The sequence below is a fragment of the Microtus pennsylvanicus genome, chromosome X, assembly GCF_037038515.1.
Source record: "Microtus pennsylvanicus isolate mMicPen1 chromosome X, mMicPen1.hap1, whole genome shotgun sequence".
Taxonomy (NCBI): domain Eukaryota; kingdom Metazoa; phylum Chordata; class Mammalia; order Rodentia; family Cricetidae; genus Microtus; species Microtus pennsylvanicus.
The window spans coordinates 6,557,438-6,580,839 of record NC_134601.1 but is presented as its reverse complement, the minus strand read 5'-3'; the positions used below and the strand labels follow the sequence as shown (position 1 = coordinate 6,580,839).

At 37.2% G+C, this 23,402-nt stretch overlaps 1 protein-coding gene across 6 annotated transcripts in view; it reads left to right on the top strand.

The window, feature by feature from the left end:
* Positions 1–23,402, top strand: part of Fgf13 (fibroblast growth factor 13) — a 509,820-nt gene that overhangs the window by 483,747 nt on the left and 2,671 nt on the right. For all 6 annotated transcript variants that reach the window (XM_075957507.1, XM_075957503.1, XM_075957504.1 and 3 more), the window contains one exon: positions 20,804–21,002. In XM_075957507.1, the coding sequence (XP_075813622.1) occupies positions 20,804–21,002 (199 nt within the window). The remainder of the gene's footprint in view (positions 1–20,803; positions 21,003–23,402) is intronic.

Here is a 23,402-nt window from a genome sequence, read left to right as displayed (position 1 = left end):
TTGATGCCTAGTTTCTTGAGTTCTTTTGTTTTTTATCACACTTTTTGTTTTTTATTGTGCTATATTTTTTCTTCTATCCTCTCCAGTGACCCCCATGCTCCCAATTTACTCAAAAGATCTTTTGTTTTTCTCCTTCCTAATTAGATCCATGTATGTGTCCAATTCTTGAGTTCGTTGTATATTTTGGAGGTCAGCCCTCTGTCAGATGTAGGGTTAGTGAAGTTCTTTTCCCACTATATAGGCTTCCATTTTGTCTTATTTGCCTGTGTTCTTTGACTTACAAAAGCTTCTCACTTTCAGAGGTACCATATATTAATTGTTGGTCTTAGTGTCTGTGCTACTGGTGCTATATTTAGGAAGTGGTTTCCTGTGCCAACATATTCAGGGCTGCTTCTCACTTTCTCTTCTGTCAGGTTCAGCTTAACTGGATTTATGTTGAGGTCTTTGATGCACTTAGACTTGAGTTTTGTGTGTGGTGATACATATGGATTATTTTTATTCTTCTACATGTTGGCCTCCAGTTATGCCAGCACCATTTATTGGAGATGCTTTCTTTTTTCCATTATACAATTTTGGCTTCATTGTCAAAAATCATGTATTTATAGGTTTGTGGATTAATGTCAGGGTCTTTGATTCAATTCAATTGATCCACATGTATGTTTTTATACCAATACCAAACTTTTTATTACTATAGCTCTGTAGTATAGCTTGAAGTAAGGGATAGGGATCCCGGCAGAGGTTTCCTTTATTTTACAGGATTGTTTTGGCTATCCTGGGTTTTTTATTTTTCCATATAAAGTTGAGTATTATAACAGGTAAAAAAACTGTATGACAAGAACTTTAATTCTCTGAAGAAAGAAATTTAAGAAAATATCATAAAATGGAAAGATTCCCCAAGCTCTTTAATAGGTAGAATCAACATAATATAAAAATCGCAATCCTACCAAAAATCAATCTACATATTCAATGCAATTCCCATCAAAATTCCATCACAGTCCTTCACAGAACTCGAAAGAATAATACTCACCAAGCACATTTTAAAGAATTCATATTAAGTAAAATTTTGCAGTATTTCAGGAAATAAAATTTTTAAAACTGAGCAACTAGGAATTCTAGCATGAATATTGCATACTTCATCTCTACAAACAGAGAGAAAGCTGAGGCTTCGCTGTAGTAGTTTCTACATAACCATGGTATTAGGTGTTCTAAGAACCAAGAGCATTGTGGTGATGGCAGTTTGCACATAAATAGAGAGCTGTCATCTTGCTTACTGCAACATAGTGACACATTTATATGTACCTTGTGAAAGTATGATTCATTTTGTGATAGTGACATTCATATTTCAACATGCCTTGTTTTAATTTCAGAAGACTTTACACCAATACATACTCTTTAAAAGACCTGGGTTTTTTGTTCCATTTTAAAGAGGGATGGAACTTACGTATAGGAATATCTCCCAGAAGAAATGGAGTTTCTTTTGTGTCTGGTTGATCTGCAGATAACCAGATCTGATCTCTGAGCACACCTAATTTTTGTACCAGAAGTAGACATCTTTGGCAACAGAGAGGAGAAAACTTATTTTTCTACCTTTTCTTTAAAATCTTTGTCTCACGGGATCATGAATTGAGAGAAACAAATCAACACACTCTTGACTTTTTCATTCAACTTTTTCTGGGTGCTGTTTTACTTGCTGAGTTCCTTAGACATGCCCATACGGATTTGCCTACATTCAATTTCCCTTTGTCATCTACATCTGAACCTAGACAAGTTAAAAGCCAAGTTTTATTTGGTAATGCTCCTGTGGAGTCGCTCTTTAAAATTTCTAGGGTATGGGAGAAGTCACTGGAGAAGAAAAACCCCAAATCAGCTGAAATACTTGGCTAGTATTTTTCAAAAGAAGAATCCAAGCAATAGTAGCTTGCTTGGGTTAGGAGAATGTTAAGTGGACAGATTTGCATGAGGAAAATGCAAAGCTGATTCCTTTTGTGGAGAGAGAATCAGCAGGCTAAAAGGCAATTTTCCTTGTTTGCAAATCTGTATGAAAACTGTTCTTTCCTCTGGGACTCAGGTCCAAGTTTACAGCTGAAGTTGCCTTAGCATGAGGACCTGTCGCTGGTCAGCTCCAGCTGCCTTACACTGAGTCCAGCTTTCTCTAGCAGGAGCTGTTTCCTTGCTCTGAATTCCTGGCACAGCTGAATGTTTCAGTGCCAAAGCTACATTCTAATGTGTGAGCATTTCTCGTTTCATTTCTTCAACACACACTGGGGGGTGCGGGGAGGTAAAGAGCTCTTGAGAGACTAATTTTCTTTTGCAGATCTCCCCAAAATTCATTGTAATCGTTACCTTTGTTATCATTATCATTATTAAACTGTCCATATCTGTCGCCAAAATGCCGGAACTGTTCAGTTGTAGGAAACTTTAAATGTAGGCACCGATTAAAGATAGGTATTGTTAGACTTTTTCCTTATTATTTTTATTGTCCGGCTACTTTCTGAAAGCAGAACTAGTGAAACGGTGGCTTGGAGAAAGGAAGTAAGATGATGATGTTGTACTTCTTTGAGCATAATTAGCACAGTACATGAAAATGTCATTGGCCCATTAGTGCTGCATTATTTCAGAAATACCTTTAGTATCATATGTGCTTACTGATTCACATAATAGTAATTCTTGTTTTATAATCTTAAGGTTTTTTAAGACCTAAATGACAACCTTTCATATTGTTACCTTTGCCATGGAATCAGCACTGAGAAACTGCTTGTCTTGTCTGTATGTTATTAACCCCTTAGAGGAATGGAAAAGGACTCCTCTAATGCATTTGTCTTTATTGATTGCCATTACTTTTTCCAGCCATTTAAGGTGGACCGTGGGATGGACTGGATGATGCCTTTTGTGACTTATTCTGCAAACTAAACATGAAGGCAGGAAAGGGATTCTGTGGTCACTGAGCCTTTGTGTGTGTGCTAACCAACTGCCATGCCCTTTCCATCCTCATGGTGAGACACGTGGTTTAGTTCCCATCTTGTAGATGCTAGGCAATCACATTAATTACTCAAACAAAATGAGTGATTTGGTAAGATTTTATTTTCTGTGTTGAAAGGACATAAAACACTTAGAAAGGAAGGTAAACTTTCAGCAATTGTTAAACTCATATATTAATCATCTGATTTGATTTAGTTTAATTTTTCTGAGGCAGTGTCTCCCTATGTAGTCTTGGCTGTCCTGAAACTCACACTGTTGACCAGGTTGGCTTCAAACTCACAGAGATCTGCATGTCTCTGTCCCCTGAATGCAACACTATCATTGTTTGATTTTTTTTTTACATTTTATTTACTTATCATGTGTGTGTACACATGTATGTGCTGCCAGTAACTACAACTTGGATGAAGTGTTTTTAGAAATAAGTTGACGAAGAAATTATTTGAACTGACAAGATCTCTCAGTGAATAAAGGTGATCACTAACCAAGCCTGATGACCTGTGAGTCAATCCCTAGAACCCACTTTAAAATCGAAAGAAAGAACGGACTCCTGAGAAGTTGTCCTCTGACCTCCACAGATGCACCATGACATCTATACTTTCTTCTAACAATAATAATAATTTAAAAAAGAAAATTGCTCATTAAAGCCTGCGTTCCTGTTTCTTTTGTTGTTGTTTTCCACACCTTTAAAGTGGGAAATTTTCTTAGATTAGAGAAATGAGAATCAAATTTATATGGTATTAAGATTAAATCAAAGTACAGCAAGTGAAGGAATTTGCCACCAGTCTAATAACCTGAGTTTGATCTCCAGAAACACATGATAAAAGGATAGACCTGAATTGCACAAGCTGTCCTATGACTTCCCAATGTATACACACCCGTGCGCACACAATAAATAAGTAAAAGAAATAATTGGAGATGTTATGCAAAGTAGCAGTAGTCCAGTATCTCTTTGCAAGTGAGCTTTCTCCATCATTTACAGGAGAGGTCTTTGTGCTCTTCCCTCCCATAGCACATTCAGTGTTTGCAGTAGTCTACATATTGTAGGAATTTACATTCCAGCCGTCTGGTGTTCTTAGTTAGCACCACTTTTGTACATGTGCAAGTGGGACTGAAAGAAATCTTCTTGGTAAAACGTTGAAGAAGCAGATTCCTGGTTATTCTAAGCTATACTCTTCCGCAGAGACGGACTCCATGCTATTTGATTTAATGCAATTCCTATCCAGCAGAAATCAAAACAGTGACTCCAAACGTTCCTGAAGCATTCAAACATTCTGTGACCCACCTCGGTTTGCTTTTTATTTAATAGACTATTGTCATTACTCATCCGTTTCAGTTCGTATTGGAACAAAGAGCCTTCCTCATTTCCCTGCAGGGTTGTGGGATCTTTGGGAAAATTTTCAGAACTCCTAGGCTTTCATTTTTAGCCAGGAGCTTACAGGAGCTATTTTAAAAGATTCGACCTACTAAGCTTGCTCTCCTGCTGACTACAGGTCCCTCGGAGGTCATTATTTTGCAAATGGATTTAGATGACATTATGAAGTTATTACAAAGAGGAGCACTCCACAAATAAGAAAGCACCAGAGTAATGGAGAGCTTAGACAACACTGTACTTTTAGAGAGCATATCTGATAGTTTTTTGTCTTTTTTTTTAAAGACAGTGTCTTGCTATTCAGCCTTTGCTGACTTAATACTCACTTTGCAGCCCAAAGTGGCATTGAAGCCATGACAACCCTCCTTCTTCAGTCTTCCAAGTGTTCAATCTACAAGCATATTCCAGTATACCCAATGCATCCCTGGTACTTGTTATTCACCTTGCAAGCATGTAAGTTAGAGACTGAACAGATGGCTCAGCTGTTAGTGGGTGTACTGCTCTTTCAGAGGACCCAAGTTTGTTTACCAGCACCTGTGAAAGACAGCTCACACTGCCTCCAACTTCAGCTCCAGGGAACCCAATGCCCTCTTTTGACTCCCAAGGTACTGCACTTATGGGCAAATACCCACAGAAACACACACACACACACACACACACACACACACACACACACACACACACACCACTTTAAAATAAAATATATCTTTCACAAAATCAAGCAAGTCAACACTGCCTTTAAAAACCCAGTGCATGAAGTAAAAATACACAGAAAGGAGATATTTAGGGCTTTATTTCTCTAATCCAGTGGTTCTAAACCTTCATAATGCTGTAACCCTTCAATATAGGTTCTCATGTTGTGGTAACCCCCCAATCATAAAACTATTTTTATTGCTTCTAAATAACTCTAATTTTGCTGCTGTTATGGAACATAAATATCTGATATGCAGATGGACTTAGGTGACCCCCATGAAAGGGTCACTTGACCCTCAAAGAAATCAGAACCTACAAGTTGAGAACCATGGCTCTAATAGATGAATGCAATTTACTTAGCACAAAAAAAAATTCTCTCTGCTGATTTCTCTGCAATAATGATGTCCCTTATTAGGATTAGACTATACTTTGCTTATCTCAAATCTTTCTGAACAGTAATCTGTTCATTGTGAATATTCAGTTAAACAGCTCTCACCTCAGATTTCATTGGTTTATGGTAGCATTCAGGATCCATGCTATTTGATTTAATGCAATTCCTATCCAGCACAAATCAAAACAGTGACTCTTTCTTCAGACCTTTCAAAATGCACAGTGCATTATTGCTCTCTGCAGCTATCCTGCTATGTGGGAGCACTTCAGAGTTCTCTTCCCATTCTCCTCATCTTCTGTGAGACTGCAGTACCTCTCTTTCTGTGCCTGGCTTATTTAACTTAACATAATGATCTCCATTTCCACTCATGGTTTCACAAAGGGCTGAATTTTATCTTTTTGATCTTGAATACTATTCCATAGTGAGTGTTTTCCACAATTTCTTCATCTAGTCTTCAGCTGATAAACACTAAAGTTATACCCCTGTCTTCACAATTGTGAACTAAGTTGCAATAAACATTGTAATGCAGATGTTACTTAAATTACATTGCAGGTTTCATTTCCTTTTGATGAGCATTTGGTAGTGAAATTGCTAGACCATAATTATAATTCTATGTTAAAGTTGTAGTTATTATTATGTGTATAATGTGTGTGTTTATGACATGAGGGAGTTGCTAAGGTGCACATTTGAAGGTCAGAGAACAATTTTCAGGAGGCAGTTCTTGCCTTCCAGCACAAGTCCCAAGAATGGAAATTTTTGTCATCAAGTTTTCACTTCCAGAACTTCTGCTAGGAGAACCATCTTGATGGCCTCTTTAAAAAAATTGAGGAACATCCATGGTGCTTTCTGTAATAACTGTATTGATTTATATTTACCAATTGTGTGTTGGAGTTCTCCATTCTTCACATCCTCAGTATTTCTTCTTATCATATATCTTTGTGATAATCATTCTTACTAAAAGGGATATCTCAATGTGCTTTAAATCTTCGTGTGCCTTGTAACTAGTGATGTTAAGCATTTTAAAATACTTATTTAACAGTTCTTTGTCTTCTGAGGAATGCCTTTAGTTACAAATCGAGTATTTGGGTATAGCAATTGAAAATTACATGGTTTCCTTTCTCTCTCTATATATATATATGTGTGTGTGTGTGTGTGTGTGTGTGTGTGCATTGCTTGTTGGTTCCCGACTGCCCAGCTAGCTTAGACCTGAAATAATCACACAGAAACTGTATTGATTAAATCACTGCTTGGCCCATTAGTTCTAGCTTCTTATTGGATAAATCTTACATATTAATTTAACCCATCTCCATTAATCTGTGTATTGCCATGTGGCAGTGATTTGTCAGCAAATTTTGTCATATCTGACTCGGGCGGTGGCTCAATGGCATCTCTCTGACTCCACCTCCTTTCTTCAGAATTCCATTTAGTTTTCCTTGCCTAGCTCTGTTCCCCTATAGCTCTACTATAGGTCCAAAGCAATTCTTTTATTAATCAGTGATATTCATAGCATACAGAGGGGAATCCTACTCACCTCCCTTTTTCTGTTTAAATGAAAAGGAAGGTTTTAACTTTAACATAGTAAAATTACATGTAACAAAACAGGTATCAAGCAAGAATTACAGTTACACTATTTATATTTACTTTATCTCTTATCATATTGAAGGAAAACTGTATTATTACTATCTATTATTCAACTCCATCAAAGACTCCAGAAGGATATAATATTACCTAAGTAAATAGGAAGTGCATTGTAAGCAACTTCTAAACTCTAGAAATTACAAAGACATCTTGATGCCTGGACAGTAATCCTTAGTTCTTCTGTACTGTTGGGACATCCATCTTCAGCCTATAGGCCCATAGTACCTGGCAGACTTTTCCATGAAGCAGAAAATTTCAAAGGCAGTTTCACCTATATTGGCAGTTTGTCAGTCACTTTCTTCTGTGTCCTGCAGAATGTCTGGCAGACTCTTTCATGAAGCAGGAAGCCCGAAGGATCATCTCACCTTTAGACAAGTTCATCAGTGATTTCTCTGTGGATACTGAATATACAGTCCATCAAGCAGTCTATACAAGAGCAGTTTCTTGCCCAAATGGCTAACCAACTCCATAAGGAGCCTCATTGATGCCCATCTTCCTCTTAGAGTAGCTTTGTGATGCCAAGAGCAGATGTGTCTCACTGCCATGAAAGAAATATACATATAACAAAATTGACCTAAAACTTGTATAAATAAACCAAGATCCATACCAATGCAAAGTATCTATCCCTATAGCATATCTCCCTTTTAAATGTAAAGAAACATTTACAACACTATGGGTATAGTTCTGTCTAAACTTCTTCCTGCTGTTTATTGGGCAAAGTAATTTTTGAGGGTGTTCACAGCAACCTCTCAGGGGGGGGTCATGATCCATCAAATCATATTAGCCTAGAATGAATCCAGAGGTTCTCATCTTCTGTGGAAACAAAAGAATAACCTCTTTTCCAAAGCAACATATCCTTAGACCCAAATTCTGAAGTCAAGATACCTTTATAATATACATGCTAGTTTAGCTTAGCAGCCCATGCAATGAAATGTCTCTCTTTACTTAGCTCCTTCACAGTCAAAAGTTTCAAAGATAACACAATAAAATACATAATCCAGATTTTTTGAACTTTCCATATCTATGTGGAATTATTTTTCTTTACTCCATTTAATCTATGACTGTCTGTGTGCTGTCTCTTTAAAGATTTTGTTTTTTAAACAATTTACTTATTTTAACTCTTAATATTCTTTTTCTTCTCTCTCCCAAGCCTATGTACATTTTCCCAACACTGTGACTCATTTAGAGTTTCTATGTCTGAATCTGTCCTTATTACATTATCTGTAATTCTTTACTGTCTTGAAGAGCTTTTAAAATGGTAAGCAGCTTGGGTGAAACTGCTCTGGATGCTGGCTCCACCTGTCTCCCCTTTCAAAATGGTGTAATTACCATTACTGCCAGCTCTGGGGCTGCCAGGTAAGAGCCATGATCAGCACTTTAACTCTGAAAGTGAGCGTGCAGCATAAAAAAACCTTTTTATCTGAATAATGCCTAAATATGCCTTGCAGCGCACTGCTTGGCCTCGAAATATTTCTGTGTATGGTGGCAGGAATCTGCCATGCTCTCCTGCTTGTGCATGCCTAGCAGTCCTGATCCTAGATGCCTCCCCAGGTGGGAGGGGTGCTGAGATGGTCTCAGCTACTTTCCTCTGAATCCTGAGTTGGCACACAAACATCTGGGCTCACAAATGCCATTCAAATGCTCCATAGCCAGAGTTTGTGCTGGTAGCAATATATGTAATATGAAAATCATCAATCCCTTTTCAGATACATAGTTTGTACAAATTTTATCCTATTCTGCAGGTTTTCTCATTTTCATTTCCCCATTCATTGTACAGAAGCTTCTTCGCTGAATAGAATCTCCTTTGTCTGTTTCTGCTTTTGTTTCTTCTACTTTTCGGCTGTTATCCATAAAGCTAAAATTCTGTGTTTACGCCAGTATCCTGAACATTACCCCTATGGGTGACTATAGTCTTTTCACAATTCCAGATATTATACTTAGTCATTAATCGGGTTTTAGTTATTTGTGTTTCTTTTGTTTATGAAAGTAATGAGTGATAGAGTTCTGGTTTCTTTCTTCTACATATGCATACAAAATTTTCTCAGCACTATTTATTGAAAACACTCTTCTCCAATGTTAGTTTATAAAATTTCTGTAGAAAGAAATTATCTTTTGATATATAGATTTACTTCTAGGTTTTCTCTTGTGTTTCATGGACCTTGTGTCTCTTTTCATACTTAGCTTTATTTTAAGGTCTGACAAAATAGTACCTTTAACTATTTTTTTTCTCATTTGCTTTGGATTATGGAGAGGGACAGGCATGTTTGTATGGTTCAATACAAAATTCTACCACTTTTTTTCTAGTTCTGGAAAGAATATTATTGATATTTGAGGGATATTTCACTCAAAGGACAGATCATTTTTGGTACTACAAAATATTTTTTTAAATTATGTATGTGTGTTTCAACTGCACATATGTATGTGTACCATGTATATGTCTGATGCCCATGACATTTAGAAGAGGGCTCAATATTTTAGCTGTCAGTCACTATGGCACATGCTATAAGTCACACTCAGATCCTCTACAGGAGTAGTAAGCATTCTTAACTACTGAGCCATTGCTCCAGCCCCCAAATTGGACATTTAACAATATTTGTTCTTTCAATCTGTGAATATAGGAGGCCATTCCATTTTTATATAGATAGATCTCTTTAATTTTTCATCCATGTCTTCTACTTCTAATTGTAGATGAATTACCCTTGTCTTGGTTAGTGTATTGCTGTGATGAAACACCATGACCAAAACAACTTGGGAAGGAAGAAATGAAAGAGGGAAGGAGTTTGTCTTATACTTCCACAGCACCGTTTATCATCAATAAGTCAGGACATGAGCTTAAATAGAGCAGGAATCCATAGGCAGGAGCTGATGCTGAAACTATGAAGGGATGCTGATTACTGACTTGCTCACCATGGCTTGCTCAGCCTTCTTTCTTATAGAAGCCAGGACCAGCAGCCCAGAGATAGCACTACCAAACATTGGCTGGGGCATCCCATATTAGTCACTAGTTAAGAAATACCCTACAAACCTCCTATAGCCTGATCTTATGAGGCATTTTTAAATTGGAGTTTCTTCCTCTCAGATGAATATAGCTTATAACAAGTTGACAAAAAATAAATAAAATAAAATCACATCCTTTTTGGTTAATTGGATTGCCTTCATTTTTTTAGACAAGATTCTACTATGTAGCGGAGGCTGATCTCAAACTCATTATATAGCATAGACTGGATTTGAATACCTGCCTCAACCTACCACATTGTCACTTCTAATAGATATTTTTTGACAGAGCCTCTGGGGATTTTTTATCTAAGAGTGTATCTACAGATAGTGAAACTTTTGATTTCCTCTTTCCAGTCTCTTGCCTATTTGTTTTCTAGTACTGAAGGGGGCTAATGAAAATGGGTCTCCTTATATTTTTAGAAGCTGTAGGAGTTTTCCAATTCAAGATAATGTTAGCTCTTGCCTTATAATATATGGTCTTTATGTTGTTGAACCTGTTCTTCCTTTGCCTAATAGTCAGTGTTGTTATTATGGAGGAATGGTAACTTTTCTCACATGTCTTTTCTGCAATCATTGGGATGATCCTATGCTTTGTATTGTTTTGTCTTTCATTCCATGGTGGTTGTGATTCCTGGTTGTATCTTTGTGAAGAGTCCCATTTGATCATGGTCAATGATCAATGACCTTGTTTAATATACTGCTACATTTATTCAGTTTGTTGAGATTTGTTCCTTACATGTCTTTGCAGGTTTACTATTTCTTCTTCACAATTCTGTTTTGGTAACTTACATGTCCCCAGGAATTCATCCTCCCTTCTAGTTCTTCAACTCTATTAGAATATATAATTATTCACAATACATTTCAAAGATATTTACATTTCTAGAATGTCTATAACAGTATTTCCCTTTTCATCTGAGTTCATTGATTTTCTTCTTTCCTCTTATTTTAGTGAAGTTACTTCTGTTTCATTTAGAAAACTAGCTCCTTATTCTATTCATCTAGTATGCATTCATGCATATATATTTATCTTGCTTTGTCACAAATCTTAGCAAATTGCTTTCATTTTAAACTTTGCTGACCAATGTTAGTGAGGAATGAGACCTTTGAATCATATATTTTTTTATACTGACAAAAATAACCCATTAGCCTCTGTAAAGGGGGGGTGTTTGTTTTCCTTTATTTCTAGCTTATTTTTAATATACTTTGCTTTAATTTTTTGTTTTGTTTTGTTGAGATGACATCTCTCGAAATAGCCCTGACTGTCCAGGAACTTACTATATTGAACATGCTGGCCTCAAATTCAGAGGCCTCTTCCTCCTGAGTGCTGGGATTAAAGGTGTGCACCAACAGGCCCAGCTGTGGGTTTTGTTTTGTTTTTTGTTTTTTAGAAATTCTCAATAGTTTTTGATCATTATTTATTTTACATTATATAGATTGCCAATGCTTAAGAGCCAACAGCCATCCAACAAACCCCCAATACTCAGCTTTGTTTGTAAATTTGAATAGAGTGAATAAACCATTGGATGGCACATCTTCATGGTACTGGAAGATACAGGATGACCAGTACAAAGCTGTAAGAGAACTATGGAACTAAAACATAGTACCTGGTCCCTCACTGAGAGGCCTAGTATTGTTCTAATTCTTATTGATGATTAACTGTGGGGAAAGGGCAATATGTTGCCATGTTTGTGATGTTAACCTAAGGTAAATTAAAATGCCATAAACTATCCTGGACTATAAAAATGACATCAAGAATTTTTTAACAGTATGAGGCAATAAAAAATAGACACAGTTAAGCATAATTTGCATTTATTTTCAAATGGTTGATAATTACCATGTGTATTTTTTTTAATTTTTCTAGACAAGGTTTCTCTATGTATCCATGGTTGTCTTCGAACTCACACTGTAAGACCAGGCTGGACTCAAAACTCAGAGATCCGCCTGCTTCTGCCTCCCAAGTGCTGGCATTAAAGGCATGCATCACCATGTCTAGCCCTATGTATTTTTAAGTGATTTTGTGTCATGGAATTTTACAAGATCTATTTTAAATATTCCTCTCTCTCTCTTTTTTTTTATTTTTACTGCCATGGTTTACAGCACTGCAGCCATTTCATCCTGCTGCCGACAGAAATAAAAAAAGGAAAGGAGAAAAAAAAGGTTTCCTAATAACCAAACTTTGAGGAGAACATTAAAATTCATCTGTAGGTACAATTTGGGGTACAATTTATATTCTTCTATATTAGTAAAATACACATAGGCTAATCTTATTCTTAGAAATTGATTCCAGATGAAAAAGAACTCTGAAAATGAAAGAATGTATTTTGACCTGATTTTCTGGTTACTTATTATCAGAAGAAAGCCTTCAGTGAAGCTTCAGTCATATACAGCTTCTCATTGGATCTTCGAGCGAGAGCATAATTAAGTTAACAGAACTGGTAGACTATTACATCATTTTACAAAAATAAAACCAAAGGATTCAATTGAAATGTTTAGTTATTTGGACACACAAAGATCAGGACATAATTATGTGCCTATGTCTTTCTTACAAGGATCTCTCTTTAGTCTTACTTCAGCTTAAGCACTGTTTTGTATTTCTTTTTTCCCAGATTTTTTATTTTATTTAATTTTTTTCAAAAAAGAAAACAAACTATATTTTTTTTTATTTTACATACCAATCCCAGTTGCAACTCCCTCCCTTCCTCACATCCCCTCCACCTTACCCCACCACCACCCCCTATCCAATCCTCAGAGATTGTAAGGCATATTGTTTTGGAGGAAGGTCAAGGCCCTCCCTACTACATTTAGGCTGGACAAGGTATCCATCCAAAGAGAAAGAGTTCTCAAAAAGTCAGTACATATAGTAGGGATGAATCCTGGTCTCACTGCCAGTGAGGCCCCTCAGTCTGATCGAGCCACACAACTGTCACCCACATTCAGAAGGTCTAGTTTGGTCCTTCCCATGCTGGGTCCTTCCCAGTCCAGCTGAAGTTGGTGAGCTCTCATTAGCTCAGGTAGACTGTTTCAGTGGTGTGCCCATCATGGCCTTGACCTCTTTGCTCATATTCTCACTCCTTCCATTCTTCAAGTGGTCTTTGGGAGCTCGCTCAGCCCCAAGCTCTGCTGTGGATCTCTGCCTCTATTTCCATCAGTTGCTGGATGAAGGTTCTATGGTGATATTTAAGATATTTATCAATCTGATTATAGGGCAAGGCCAGTTTGAGCACCCTCTCCTCTATTGTTTAGGGTCTTAGCTGGGGTCATCCTTGTGGATTCCTAGGAGTTTCCTTAGAACCAGATTTCTCCCTTACCCCATAATGGCTCCCTCAATCAAAATATCTCTTTCCTTGCTCTCATCTCTGTCCTTCCTCCATCTTGACTATCCTGTTCCCTCAACTTCTCCTCCCTCTCCCCTTCTCTCCTCTTCCACTTTTACCCTCCCTTCTCCTTCCTCCCCCATGCTCCCAATTGTCTTCCTTAAATTGATTTTTTTTTAAGATTTTTAAAATTTTATGTGTGTGTATTTTCCCTGTGTTAATGTATGTATACCACATTTATGTGTGGTGCCCACAAAGGTCAGAATAGTGTATTGGATCTCGTGGAACTGAAGTTACATATAGTTGTAAACCACCATGTGAGTGCTGGGAACTGAGCATGGACCATCTGCAGAGGCAGCCAGAGCTTTTAACTGAAGAACCATCTCCCCAGCTACACTACTTTGTCTTTTTTTTTAAAACCCTCTTTTGTCTCCCCCCCCCCTTTCTCTTCCATGTCTTGAAGATTGGGTTTATCACGCTAGCGAGATGGCTTATTTGGTAAACTGCCTGCTATATAAGCATGAGGCCCCCATGTAAAACCCTAGCACTGGAGTTTGATTGTCAGAGATAAGTAGATCCCTGGAGCTCAGTGGTCAGCAGCCTGATGAGCTACAGGTACAATACGAGAACCTGTTTCAAAATAATTGCATAGAGAACGAGCATGGAAGACACGTAACATCAATTTCTACCTTCCACCAGAATCATCTGCACATGCACCCAAAGGCACATGTGCACACACCCACATGAACATGCAATATAATACACACACTCACACATATACACTGGAGTTATCTCTAGGCTTCTTTCCTCATTTTATCACTTACCGTTTCTCCCCTTGGAGGCAAGTGCTGACCGCTTATGTCTCTCCTCTGGAAGAGCCTTCTATTTATTAGGTAGATGCAGTGCCAGAATTAACTCTTTATTTGAATTTGTACAAGGCAGTTTCAAAGGTCTCATCATATGACATTGCACTTCACAGATATTTTCATCATATATGTATAGGTCAATCCTGTAACCCATGCCTTAGACCAAGAACTGTCCTTAATTATCTTAGTCCAATGGGATTTTTTTGTATAAAATAGTCCCCTTATCATGAATTAACACATTTGCTTGGCTACAGAGCACAATTTGTTGATTCCCTTTTCCTCAGCTTCTTCCTTACCATTCTTTGAACTCAGGAATAATGAAGTTTATTTGCCTCAAATATACCCCTGGAAAGAATATCAAAGCTCTGAATATAATAATTAGTCCTGGATTTTGAGATCACTGATGTAAGAGAAGCCAATCTGGGGAATATAGGTAGTTACCTTGTCACCCCATGGGTATAATTTATATTTTAAAATTTCATTTACTTATCTTATAAAAGAGCTGAGGCTCTGATTTTAATCTAGTCACGATTTTCAATACGCGGGAGAATAATTGACATACACAAATCAGACCTGCTTAAATAACCTGCATATTTTAAATCCAGAAAATTAATTCTCATTAGAACATGGCTCAAGATGAGATGAATGACCCTTGCTAGTGACAGTAATTGCTAAACTAATTGGAGGATTACTCTGCTGAAAATGCGCTGGAAGATAGAAGGGGAAAAGAGGTCACTGAGAGCACTGAAGAGAAAGGAAACCTGTTAAAATATGATTATTGAACTTGCTGAAAAAATCATGGTTCAGGACTGTTAGTGATGCTTCTGTTCTTGTTCACATATAAATCTATAAACTTTATTTTCTGCTTTTTATTTTTTATTTCCTACTTTAAAAATGTCATAGGTGCCGTAAGCAAAAACTATTGAGAACAATAGCTTATACCAGGATCTGTGATAACAGTCCTTGCTACTCAGGTTTAACATTACCAGTTTTTGTAGGAACCACTTCAGTAGACAATTTTGCTCTCCCTAGATCCAAAAGAATCTATGCTGCCTACCTAAAAATATGTTGTGGGGGCTAAATGTGTAAAAAGGACATTTACAGTCTACATGGTAGTCCTGAAAGTTTTTCATCCTGCCTAGATACAAATACAAATGTAACACTGTCACCTTGTAGTGACATCATAGCTTAATCTACAAGAGAATGGGGGTGGGGTGGGTGGATGAGAGCCCTGTTATTATGGCCTCTGTTTGCTAAATTACTTTTTTTAATTATGAGGGTATTTAATCTTGGTGCATCTGTTCTAATGCTGGAGATGTGCTTATAGAGCCTGACTGACAAATATACACAGAAACCTTGAGCTCTGTTGTTTGAGGTCATGGTTCCTGGTTGCACAGCAATAAACCATAGCCCTACTGGCATCATTCTAGATCAGCTGCTCTTCTAACCCAAGTCTCCTTTAACCAAGCTTTAGCTCCAGCAAGCCAAAAAGACTATGCTGTCTCCACACTTTACCACTGTGATTGAAGCAACACAGGGCAGAGCTACATCTGTAGACTCTAAAAGAGAGTAACGATTTATACTAGTCTCAAGTTCTGTGTTTTGGGACAATGTTTCTGGCACACCATTAAATCTTGTGTTTATTTGTATATGAATCCAGTATTACCCATTGTGCCTTAAAATGTCTATATTGAGACCTTATCTGCCATGATAGGAGCAGCTGACCCTTAGCATCCTTGGCTGAAAGAATTCTCTAGTATGTTCTATTGATGTATGAGGGTTTTAAAATGATTTATTCATATTTGCTATTTTAACCTCCAAATAATTATTTACTTCTGAATAATATGAGTAAAGTGGGTTTTGAAAAAGAACTGTTAGATATTACTCTTGGATCTGTGTATTCTCTAAACTTCAATCCCTCATTTGTTGGCCAAAATATGATAATAACTAGCTAGTATGAGCTACATATAGATAAGAAATTTAATAGTCACCCAAAAGAAACAAATCTTGAACTTGTAAAGGAATAAAATACAAATCAACAACAGAGACGGTCTTTGAGACAGATTATTTCATGAACTAAATATTATTTTCTGGAAAATGTGTATGAGCCATGAGAGGTGAACAACATTTAAGAGAAGTTAATGCATTAAAAGTTATTAGTGGGCAATCATGGTGCACACCTTTAATCCCAGCACTCAGAAGATAGAGGCAGGCAGATCTCTGTGAGTTCAAGGCCAGTCTGGTCTACAAGAGCTAGTTCCAGGATGGACCCCAAAAACTACAGAGAAACCATGTCTTGAAAAAAAATAAGTTATAAGTTTATTAAGTAATTTCATAGGAACTATGCAAGGAATTTGTGACTCATATGCCCCTTCTGATAGGAGATATTTATTTATCTACTGCCTTTTAAATATAGGGCACAGCTATTGCTGCCTTCATTCAGTGCCTCTTTTGTGTTCACTTTGGTACCTTCTTTCAGGGAACCAGTGTGGAGGCATCTACAACCAATCAAAGTAAATTTGTTCCTTGATGTCCTTTTCAAAATAGGACTTTCTTGGCTTGGGCCAAATATAATTTTCATTATTGATATTGCTTATATGTACTGAAGAGATGCAATTGCACCCATAGCTTCTTTGTTGTACTCTTCTGCATAAAATGGGATGCTAAATGTTTCCACATTTTAATAGAATCAAGCCTCTTCTGCCTACTCATTCTAACACAGGATAAAAATGACAGTGTCACACACAGAGAACAGAACACTCCTTTGGTTGCTTCAACGTGTTTTTTTTTCCTTCTCGTTTTTGGCCTCATTTTCTTCTCTGCTGAGCTTTTGAGTCCAAATTTAGTAGGGATGACTAAGAAATTGTCAGGATGTGACAGAGCATTCAGTTCATTGAGTCCTTCCTTGCCATTTTCCGATAGTTGTAACAATTGCCAAGACTTCCCTTAGCGTTGTAGGTGCCACATTATTCTTAACAGCTGTTAAATCACTCATGCAAGATCTGTCCATGCAATGACAGCCTCCTTATAAATATAACTGAATTTATTCTATGATATAAAGGAAATTCCCTGCAGACGTTTTGGAAGCTGATACTCTAATAAGTCATGTAATTTTCAGTATTTAGTCTCCATCACTGCAATCCAACATTCATACTAATCAACTGGTCTACCCTGAGCTTGGGGGATACAGCAGGATAGATTCTGAAATACAAGTGCTTATCTCCCATGCATGGGTACCATGCCAGTGATCTAGGTAGAGCCTCTGGGTGTCGATATAGATTTAATCAGTTCTGATTAGAAGAAATCACGTGTGATCCAAAGAGGAATTATATTTAAAGTAGATCTTGAGGGATGAGGAGAAAACTAAGAGAAAGAGAAAAAGAAGGATGAGTTACTAAAAAAGTATATGGCATTTGGAAAGCCATGGAGGACCAAGAATGGTGGTGACTGAATAGGAAACAACCAGTCATTTGTTGCTTTTATTATATGCGAGGTGAAATCATCCAGAGTTTATGAGGAAGGGAACCTTACTTTAAGTAAACAAATACATAAGGATAATAAGGTAGACCAATTATGAGATCCTGTTGAAGAGGTCCTAAAGTCATCTACTTGCCATAATATGCAAGCTGATGGCTATGGGAACATGAAGTAGAAAGCATATGAATGCACATATCCCCTGTATTTAAGTGTGAGAAGCTGCAACTTGGTAGATTCCAGATAATAAAAGAAGAGTGGAAGGGTAAGTTGAGGATGGGATAAGTGTTGACCTGTGCTTCAACCATTATTCTTTATTTCTGAGTTAAATTCTTTCCTATGCTTCAAGACTCAGATATAATGATCTCTTCTGTCTATGAAACTGTCCTTAGTGTCCCTGTCAGAATTATGTCTTACTTTTTCCTCTTTTCTCAGACAATATATATTTTTTCTGAACATTCTTTCTGTATTTCTGGCAGTACATACGTCTTGTGTGCTAGTCATTTGCCTGATCTCTTCAGATATAGAGAAGAGTATGTATTAATTATCACTGAATTTTTTAGTGTCATTCAGATATGTAATAGACCATCTGAAAATGTATATAAAATTAATGAATAATCACTGATATCACACATAATGCTAAGCACAGCACGGTATGTTTGGGAGACTTAACTTAGGACACATTTTGGTCCCATCTACTCATTCTGTAGTCAGGAATATTTTCCCATGTGGTTTGCTGTGGGACAATGGTCTTGTACCCTGTCACTTATATTGTTCTAATAAAATACTTATTGTCCAGTAGCCAGGCAGGAAGTATAGGTGGGGTGACCAGGCAGGAAGTAGAGGCAACCAGAATAGGAGAATTCTAGGAAGAGGAAAGGTTCAGTCTTCAGTTGTAACCCAGATACAGAGGAAGCAAGATGAGAAGGCTTCACCGATGAAAGCTACCAAGCCACGTGACAAACACAGACAAGAATTATGGGATAATTTAAGATGTAAGAATTAGTTAATAAGAAGCCTGAGCTAATAGGTCAACCAGTTTATAATCAATGTAGGCTTCTGTGTGTTTCTTTGGGACTGAATAACTGCAGGACTGGGTGGGCATTTCAGAGGGCCTCTGTTGGAGTTTCCTCTGAGTAGTGGGATCCTCTGGGCCAGTGGTTGAAGAGTGTCACCTAACTTGATCATCGGTAGCATTCAACAGATTTACCAGCAAATTATTTCTGACATTTTATGAAAGGAAAATCTACTTTCCAAGGAAGAATATTTTATCCAAGTGATGATTTAATTCCCAAGAACTCCAGATATTTTCCTCATCACTAGAGAAACTTCGACTTTCTCTGTGTTGAAAAATCCCACAAAACAGAAATTTTCAGAACCCACAAATAGAACTCCCATGTGACAGTTTCTCCCATGTGACAGTTGCCCCAGAAGTACATTTCTGCTTTAGTAGGTTGAATTTGTGTGAATCCTGGAAGATCTATGGTGTATTCCTAGACTGAATGAAATAACCCCCAAATATACTTGACCAAGTACATTGTGCAGAGCAAATAGGGACATCAGACATAGTACTGAATGAGGTAGGGTTTAATAAAAAAGAAAAGAAAATTGGTTGCAAGCTTCCCTTTCAGAAAAATGCTGAGAAATGTGTTCCCCTTCACTAAAGTAATTTTTAGAACATTTCAAATCTTGTTGCTCAGCTGGTGTATATACTGAGCATGATATTAAATGTGAAAATGAAGGAAAGAAGAAACACAGAGACATTGCTTTAAAAAGACCAGTATCCTAGAAGGCACGCACAACAAGGCTTTGTAAACACTGGACAAAATTATCAACTGTTGTTCCTGCTAACATCTCAGCAAAGTAGGGGAAAGATCTGATAACATCGTTGGTATCTACTTTATTTTCCTTGTTATTTTCCACTCCAATGACCATTCTGCTACTCTATAAATTTTCTTATAGGTTAAAATCTACTGTTTCATTTAGCTTAGAAATATATATATATATATATATATATATATATATATATATATGTGTGTGTGTGTGTGTGTGTGTGTGTGTGTGTGTGTGTGTGTATTCCATGTATATGTGCATATATACACGCAATCTAAAAAGAAGGCTGATTTTTGTCCTTCAAACAATCTACTATGGTTAGAAACCCATTCTAAAGAAAACATGGCACAGTCCAATACAGAAAACCAGAACTCCAGGGTTAAAGTCCTCTGCGTTATTTGCTTGCGTTTGTTTACAGAATTTCTGTAAAGTATTTACTACCATATTGATTTGCTTGTGACTGTTAATTTATGAAAATAATGAGGTTAGAGGTAAATTCTATTTTGAATTAAGATCCAATAAACTAAAAAATATCAATTCTATTTACCTTATGGTGAAAATTAAGCTTTTTTTGTACAACTATTTTAGAAAACTAGGCAACCAGCATCCTAATATTGCTTTAATATTCAGGCAACTGAAAACCATACTATATGATAACCTGAGAATTTATGAAAATCATTACTTGGGTGAGATGGCTCTGCAGGCAAAGACACTTGGCACACAAAGCCTAAGTTCAATCCCCAAATTGTAAATGAAAGTGAAAGGAATGAACATATGTGTTTTCTGACCGCCACATGTGAGCCATACACATCACACACACCACTCACATACACAGTAGTAATAATATAAAAATAAATGCAAACTAAATCTTATTCTCCTTTTACTTATTGTTAAGGGAAACAAGACTCCTATAATAGCTTTATGCTTGTCTTCCAATCCCTTTACTCTTGAATTAGTCCAGCATACATTTTTGTGGCTTGTCCAAATCTTCAAATTGCTTACTACAGGGTGCCAATCACTGATCAGCCACATTTTCACTTTGGGTGCTCTCTTAGAAGATAACATAAATTGCTACATGTTGTCTTGTGCTTTCCAGTGGTAATAATTTGTCCTATTCTAATAGAATATCCTTCATACAAGTTTTAACAAAGTATTATCTAAATTCCTGAAATGTATTTTTCTATCTATTCTACCTGAAATTCACACCCTTATAAATACTGACTTTTTTGCTTATTTACTTTTGTTGCAGGAACATTTCACACCTGAATGCAAATTCAAAGAATCAGTGTTTGAAAATTATTATGTGACATACTCATCGATGATCTACCGTCAGCAGCAGTCGGGCCGAGGGTGGTATCTGGGCCTGAACAAAGAAGGAGAGATCATGAAAGGCAACCACGTGAAGAAGAACAAGCCCGCAGCACATTTTCTGCCCAAGCCACTGAAAGGTAAGTTTGATCGTCTATGGATTCTGCTATGAATATTACTAGTTTATTTAAATTCCTTTTCATCCTTTTGTACGTGACACATAATTCTTCCATATTAGGACATCTATACATACATTTTCAAGCATTTTACAGCACTAAAAACCATCAAGGCCAAAATGTAAAAGCCATGCCAACATTCAGACATTGACAGTGGCATCTACTCTCATTTTACCTTAACCATAGTAATACCTTTATTAGAAGTAAGTACCTAAATTACAAACTAAAGGCAACTAAGAACCCTAAATTATACCAAAATGGCTTGTAGAGATTAACCATGGAGTTTAAAATGTATACATATTTAAACTTTCTAGGAAAAGCCCTTGGTCAATATAGTCTTAAGAATTTTCTTTCACAGTTTTTTTTTCAGATTAAGAGAAATAAAAGAGTGATCTCAGGGTTTCTATTGCAATGGTAAAACAATATAACCTAAGACAACTTGGGAAAACATATGGAAGTCAAGACAGGAACTCACACAGGACAGGACCTGGAGGCAGAACCTGATGCAGAGGACATGAAAAGATGTTGTTTACTGACTTGCTCCTCATGTCTTGCCCAGCCTGCTTTCTTATAACGCCAAGGTCCTCCAGCTCGGCCTGATTTCTTATACCACTTAGACCATCAGCCAAGGGTGGTACTGTCAAAAATGGTCTAGACCCTCCCATGGCAATCATCAATCAATGAAACGCCCCCACAGGCTTACCAGTCCAGTCTGGTGGGAGAATTTTCTTCCCTGAGGTCTTTTCTTCCTAAATAGTTCTAACTTGTATCAAATTGACATAAAATTAGCCAGCACAATTGACTACTTATCAATTTGATACACAAATACACAAAAACTAGAACCTTCCCTTGTTTATTTGTCCCCATGATGGCATGTCAATATTAGTATTACAGGGTATTTTTTAAAGTCCCATGGTCTTTAAATTTTCAAACATTTTAAAAGTTCAGTCTCTTCAAAACATCCACCATCTCTTTCAAGTTCAAAGTATTTCTGAACTATCTAAAGTCTCTGTAAATTCCCAAACTCTTTCTAAAATACCTAAAGTCATTTAACGGTGAGCTTCTGTAAAATCAAAAACAAATTACGTACTTTCTTACTATAAGAAGTAATAAACATAGGACAGTCACAATCAATTCAAAACAAAACAAATATTCAACAACGTAAAAAGTTTAGTGTTTGATGTTTGGGACCAATTTATGATGCTCTTTGTTCAAAAACTGCCTTGGGAGCAGCCCTTCTTGAAGCTTTGCCATTCACAGCATACACAATTTCTCTTCTAGATTCAAGCCAGCTCTGCTCCACAGCTGGTGCTCTCCTTGATGGTCATACCATGTTGCTAGCATCTCCAGAATGTTCACATTTCTACTCCACCTGGGCTGCTCCTTCACCAATAGGTTCTTTTGGGCTCTTCTCATCAGGGACTCTAACCCAGCACATGGGGTCAGTCCTCAATGTTTCTCAACTTACCCCTTCAATCCTGGAACTTCTACTTCAACTGAAATTTACCAATGGCCTCTCCTGACCTCTCAAAGTGCAAAACCTTATCTGCTCTCTATTAACCCTTCAAAACTAGTAACACCTGGTAAACACACATCATCTATTTTGGCTACCAGCAAAAGGTACAGCCTTGGCCACCTTTGAACTGTGGCTCTGTGTGCTGCCCCTAAGCCAACACTTCCCAGATGCTGGTATCTTCTTAATTGCATCATATTCGTTAACCCATCTGACAGGTATCAATTGCCCCAACAAAGCAAAAGTTTTACATTGGTGGGTCTTCATTTAACATATCAAGTAGGTACATAGAGTCTTTAACGTACACTCAAAAAATCCCTCTGAAACTTCATAAGCCAGGCTTCCATTATCTGCACTGTTCTATATTCTTTGTTCTCACAACAGCTCCCTATGTTTTGAACAATCAATGGCTTTTCCAGTCCAACATCCCAAAGTTCACGGTCTTCCCTAACACATGCTCGGGTCTGTCACAGCAATACCTCATGATCTGATACCAATTTCTTTTTTTAGCTAGGGTTACTATTTGCTGAGATAAAGCACTATTACCAAAAGCAACTTGGGCAAGAAAGGGTTTATTTCACTTCCACTCCACACCACAGGACATCATAAAAGGCGGGAACATAGAGGCAAGGACTAAAGCGAAGGTCATAGAGAAATGCTGTTTCGTGACTTGTTCAGCCTGCTTCCTTACAGCACCCAGTATCGTCAGCTCAGTGGTGGCACCACCCACACATAGGCTCTCTTGCATCAATCAAGAATGTCGTAAGCAAGCTTATAGTTCAGTCTCCTGGGGGCATTTTCTTAATTAAGGTTCTCTCTTCCCAAATAACTCTAGCTTGTGTCAGGATAAG